Consider the following 6,000-nt stretch of genomic DNA (forward strand, 5'->3'; position numbering starts at 1 on the left):
ACAGATTGAAGTGACTTTTCTTTGTTTCAGTGGGCTTCATACTCATTAAAATTCACCAGAATATACAAAATTTGACTTGCTCTTTTAAAAAAATTCTGTGGGAGATCCCCCAGACCCCCATAGTTTGAAGTGAGTTTTCTTTGTTTCAGAGGGCTTCATACCCATTAAAATTCATCAGAATATACAAAATTTGACTTGCTCTTTTAAAAAATTTCTGGGGGAGCACCCCCAAGACCCCCCATAATCAATAGTATGTTTTTACTTCACAGATTGAAGGGACTTTTCTTTGTTTCAGTGGGCTTCATACTCATTAAAATTCACCAGAATATACAAAATTTGACTTGCTCTTTTAAAAAAAATTCTGTGGGAGATTCCCCAGACCCCCATAGTTTGAAGTGAGTTTTCTTTGTTTCAGTGGGCTTCATACCCATTAAAATTCACCAGAATATACAAAATTTAACTTGCTCTTTTAAAAAATTCTGGGGGAGATCCCCCAGACCCCCCATAATCAATACTGTGTTTTTACTTCACAGTTTGAAGTGAGTTTTCTTTGTTTCAGAGGGCTTCACACCCATTAAAATTCACCAGAATATACAAAATTTGACTTGCTGTTTTATAAAAAAATTCTGGGGGAGATCCCCCAGACCCCCCATAATCAATACTGTGTTTTTACTTCACAGTTTGAAGTGAGTTTTCTTTGTTTCAGAGGGCTTCACACCCATTAAAATTCACCAGAATATACAAAATTTGACTTGCTGTTTTATAAAACAATTCTGGGGGAGATCCCCCAGACCCCCCATAATCAATAGTGTGATTTTACTTCACAGATTGAAGTGACTTTTCTTTGTTTCAGTGGGCTTCATACTCATTAAAATTCACCAGAATATACAAAATTTGACTTGCTCTTTTAAAAAAATTCTGTGGGAGATCCCCCAGACCCCCACAGTTTGAAGTGAGTTTTCTTTGTTTCAGAGGGCTTCATACCCATTAAAATTCACCAGAATATACAAAATTTAACTTGCTCTTTTAACAAAAAATTCTGGGGGAGATCCCCCAGACCCCCCATAATCAATAGTGTGTTTTTACTTAACAGTTTGAAGTGAGTTTTCTTTGTTTCAGAGGGCTTCATACCCATTAAAATTCACCAGAATATACAAAATTTAACTTGCTCTTTTAACAAAAAATTCTGGGGGACATCCCCCAGACCCCCCATAATCAATAGTGTGTTTTTACTTCACAGATTGAAGTGAGTTTTCTTTGTTTCAGTGGGCTTCATACCCATTAAAATTCACCAGAATATACAAAATTTAACTTGCTCTTTTAAAAAAATTCTGGGGGAGATTCCCCAGACCCCCATAGTTTGAAGTGAGTTTTCTTTGTTTCAGAGGGCTTTATACCATTAAAATTCACCAGAATATACAAAATTTGACTTGCTCTTTTAAAAAATTTCTGGGGGAGCACCCCCAAGACCCCCCATAATCAATAGTGTGTTTTTACTTCACAGATTGAAGGGACTTTTCTTTGTTTCAGTGGGCTTCATACTCATTAAAGATCACCAGAATATACAAAATTTGACTTGCTCTTTTAAAAAAAATTCTGTGGGAGATTCCCCAGACCCCCATAGTTTGAAGTGAGTTTTCTTTGTTTCAGTGGGCTTCATACCCATTAAAATTCACCAGAATATACAAAATTTAACTTGCTCTTTTAAAAAATTCTGGGGGAGATCCCCCAGACTCCCCATAATCAATACTGTGTTTTTACTTCACAGTTTGAAGTGAGTTTTCTTTGTTTCAGAGGGCTTCACACCCATTAAAATTCACCAGAATATACAAAATTTGACTTGCTCTTTTAAAAAAATTCTGTGGGAGATCCCCCAGACCCCCATAATCAATAGTGTGTTTTTACTTCACAGATTGAAGTGACTTTTCTTTGTTTCAGTGGGCTTCATACTCATTAAAATTCACCAGAATATACAAAATTTGACTTGCTCTTTTAAAAAAATTCTGTGGGAGATCCCCCAGACCCCCATAGTTTGAAGTGAGTTTTCTTTGTTTCAGAGGGCTTCATACCCATTAAAATTCACCAGAATATACAAAATTTGACTTGCTCTTTTAAAAAATTTCTGGGGGAGCACCCCCAAGACCCCCCATAATCAATAGTATGTTTTTACTTCACAGATTGAAGGGACTTTTCTTTGTTTCAGTGGGCTTCATACTCATTAAAATTCACCAGAATATACAAAATTTGACTTGCTCTTTTAAAAAAAATTCTGTGGGAGATTCCCCAGACCCCCATAGTTTGAAGTGAGTTTTCTTTGTTTCAGTGGGCTTCATACCCATTAAAATTCACCAGAATATACAAAATTTAACTTGCTCTTTTAAAAAATTCTGGGGGAGATCCCCCAGACCCCCCATAATCAATACTGTGTTTTTACTTCACAGTTTGAAGTGAGTTTTCTTTGTTTCAGAGGGCTTCACACCCATTAAAATTCACCAGAATATACAAAATTTGACTTGCTGTTTTATAAAAAAATTCTGGGGGAGATCCCCCAGACCCCCCATAATCAATACTGTGTTTTTACTTCACAGTTTGAAGTGAGTTTTCTTTGTTTCAGAGGGCTTCACACCCATTAAAATTCACCAGAATATACAAAATTTGACTTGCTGTTTTATAAAACAATTCTGGGGGAGATCCCCCAGAGCCCCCATAATCAATAGTGTGATTTTACTTCACAGATTGAAGTGACTTTTCTTTGTTTCAGTGGGCTTCATACTCATTAAAATTCACCAGAATATACAAAATTTGACTTGCTCTTTTAAAAAAATTCTGTGGGAGATCCCCCAGACCCCCACAGTTTGAAGTGAGTTTTCTTTGTTTCAGAGGGCTTCATACCCATTAAAATTCACCAGAATATACTAAATTTAACTTGCTCTTTTAACAAAAAATTCTGGGGGAGATCCCCCAGACCCCCCATAATCAATAGTGTGTTTTTACTTAACAGTTTGAAGTGAGTTTTCTTTGTTTCAGAGGGCTTCATACCCATTAAAATTCACCAGAATATACAAAATTTAACTTGCTCTTTTAACAAAAAATTCTGGGGGACATCCCCCAGACCCCCCATAATCAATAGTGTGTTTTTACTTCACAGATTGAAGTGAGTTTTCTTTGTTTCAGTGGGCTTCATACCCATTAAAATTCACCAGAATATACAAAATTTAACTTGCTCTTTTAAAAAATTTCTGGGGGAGATTCCCCAGACCCCCATAGTTTGAAGTGAATTTTCTTTGTTTCAGAGGGCTTTATACCATTAAAATTCACCAGAATATACAAAATTTGACTTGCTCTTTTAAAAAATTTCTGGGGGAGCACCCCCAAGACCCCCCATAATCAATAGTGTGTTTTTACTTCACAGATTGAAGGGACTTTTCTTTGTTTCAGTGGGCTTCATACTCATTAAAGATAACCAGAATATACAAAATTTGACTTGCTCTTTTAAAAAAAATTCTGTGGGAGATTCCCCAGACCCCCATAGTTTGAAGTGAGTTTTCTTTGTTTCAGTGGGCTTCATACCCATTCAAATTCACCAGAATATACAAAATTTGACTTGCTCTTTAAAAAAAATTCTGTGGGAGATCCCCCAGACCCCCCATAATCAATAGTGTGTTTTTACTTAACAGTTTGAAGTGAGTTTTCTTTGTTTCAGAGGGCTTCATACCCATTAAAATTCACCAGAATATGCAAAATGTAACTTGCTCTTTTATAAAAAAAATTCTGTGGGAGATCCCCCAGACCCCCATAATCAATACTGTATTTTTACTTCACAGATTAAAGTGAGATTTATTGATTCAGAGGGCTTCATACCCATTAAGTCACCAGAATACACAAAATTTGACTTGGTCTTTAAAAAATGTTCTGGGGGAGCACCCCCTACACCCCCCAGAATCAAGACTACACCCCACCCCCACCACCCTCGTATGTACCTTTATGTTCAGGTTTTGCATTCTTTTTATGCTTTGTCTGTCTCTCCTTAGAGGCCATTTAGAATTTATTTTTATGCTGTATAATGTGTTTATTTATTGAGGAAAAAACTGTGTGCGCCCCCACTACGCCACATTTTAGGGAATTGCTGGCATTGATTTTTGCCAGGAAAAAATTTGAGTCAGATGAAAATTTATTGCTTTAACCCATGCCTTAGTATTTGTTCTGTTTTTCTTGTTGCTTAATGCAGACAAATTATACCTTAATTGTTGTCTTTCTGCTGCCTGATTCTGTTTTATTTTCTCTCTCTGTTTGAGGTGCGTCTCCATCCAGAAGTGAGAGTGGGTGTCCTCTTCTGCAAGCCTCCCGTCCTGGACACGAGCATGGACTTCCAAAATTTCCTGTATATTTGTATTATCAACTGTGTCAGTAGCATGGCCCAAGCAGAGGGTCACCCCTTTGAGTCTGGTCTGCTTGAGCTTTCTTCCTCAAATCATCAGAGGGAGTTTCTCCTTATTACTGTCGCCTGTGTGCTTGCTCTAGGGTTTGGTAAGGTTCGAACTTACTTGTGTGAAGCACCTTGAGGAACTTTTTTTTGTGATTTGACGCTATATAAATTAAATAAATTGAAATAAATTGAATTTCTTACTGTTTGGTGTGGAGCAGAAATGTCTCATCCAACATCTCATTCCATCCTTTCTTGTTCTGAAGGCGAAACCTCAGCTGGCTCCACCAGTGATTGAGCTCACTTCGAGCAGATCTGGCGAGTGCCGGAGACATTGTCACCTGGTTTGTGACTCGAAGAAAGAAATGGAAGATAAGGCTGAGGCTGAAGAAAAACAATAAATCTACACCTATGAATGGGGACAAGTCTACTAATATTGAGTCCGAGTTAAGACCAAGACCTGAAAGCACAGAGTGCGAGTCAAGACTTTGGAAGTGGTGAAATCAAGTCAATACCAAGACATACAAAAACACAAGTCTGAACTTACAGAACTTAAATTCTGCACTATGCTTCTTTTTGAAGGTCTTGCTGAAAATTAAGTTTTTGTGATTTACGAAACCAGATTTAACAAGAACAGATTATTCACTCATTCTTAGTGTTCAGTGGGACCAACAGATTCAACAGAGCATTGCATTGCACAATCTGCTGTCAAATATAGGACCAGCCAGCACAATATGCATTAATGTATTGATTTTATTATAACTTTTAATTAACGTGTATACTTCTTCTAGACAGAGGCTGAGTTAAGATCAAATAGAACTGCTTCCAATTCCGAGACCAAGTAAGTGAAAAGGTGGTCTTGAGTACTACAAAACTATCAACACCATCAGGCAGGTGTCACATTGACCACAAAACTCTTGATATATAATTAATTTAGTTCCATTTTATCCAAAATCTGTACAATAAATCAAATCTGAAGAAGTCTCTTATGCTTACTGTTAAAGAAGGAAACTGCGGCTCCACTTCTTGCAGAGATGTTTAATCATAACAGCAAAACCTAAAATGTCCCACTGCTCTGAAGAGAGGTGAAAATGACCATTATATATCACACCGCCGTGAGGGAGGAGACACGAGCTGGGCCTGAGGATGAATGGGTGGAGAGGGCGGAGTGAACAGGGGACAGGTACGACAGAAAGAGAGAGCTGTAATGAGCAGGTTTCCTGTCACCTCCGGTCAGGAATCCCACAAGGAGAGAGTTGTGCTTTAAAATTTAAGACAGCCAAACCAGAAACTCGCTTCCACCATCACGGTGATTTAAAATGACTGAGTTGAAGGTGAAGCGATGTGATCCTTGTGTCCAGTCCTGTCTACATTCCCTAACTGCCACCAAAACCTGCATGACCACTATGAAGAGCTGCAACTTTAGGACTCTCACCAGCCACGTTTCGCTCATTGCTCTTCGTGCACCTGTTTGGAAATTGCAAGCATGTGTGCAAGCTATTATGGTATGTTGCGTGGGGTATATTCAATTTGCTTAATGATTGTGTTAATGATAATATTTCTTCCTGTTAAAAGGG

At 37.8% G+C, this 6,000-nt stretch overlaps 1 protein-coding gene across 3 annotated transcripts in view; it reads right to left on the bottom strand.

Moving 5' to 3' along the window:
• The window catches only part of LOC117514219 (transient receptor potential cation channel subfamily V member 5-like), a 28,556-nt gene extending 22,980 nt beyond the window's left edge, over positions 1-5,576 (bottom strand). For 2 of the 3 annotated variants that reach the window (XM_034174576.1, XM_034174574.1), the window contains exons 1-2: positions 5,420-5,576; positions 4,628-4,775 (exon numbers count right to left, since the gene is read on the bottom strand). In XM_034174576.1, the coding sequence (XP_034030467.1) occupies positions 4,628-4,758 (131 nt within the window). In that variant the 5' untranslated portion in view covers positions 4,759-4,775; positions 5,420-5,576. The remainder of the gene's footprint in view (positions 1-4,627; positions 4,776-5,419) is intronic. The other variant, XM_034174575.1, reaches the window with a different exon arrangement.
• Positions 5,577-6,000: the final 424 nt, after the last annotated feature.

This window comes from Thalassophryne amazonica, chromosome 7 (genome assembly GCF_902500255.1).
Source record: "Thalassophryne amazonica chromosome 7, fThaAma1.1, whole genome shotgun sequence".
Taxonomy (NCBI): domain Eukaryota; kingdom Metazoa; phylum Chordata; class Actinopteri; order Batrachoidiformes; family Batrachoididae; genus Thalassophryne; species Thalassophryne amazonica.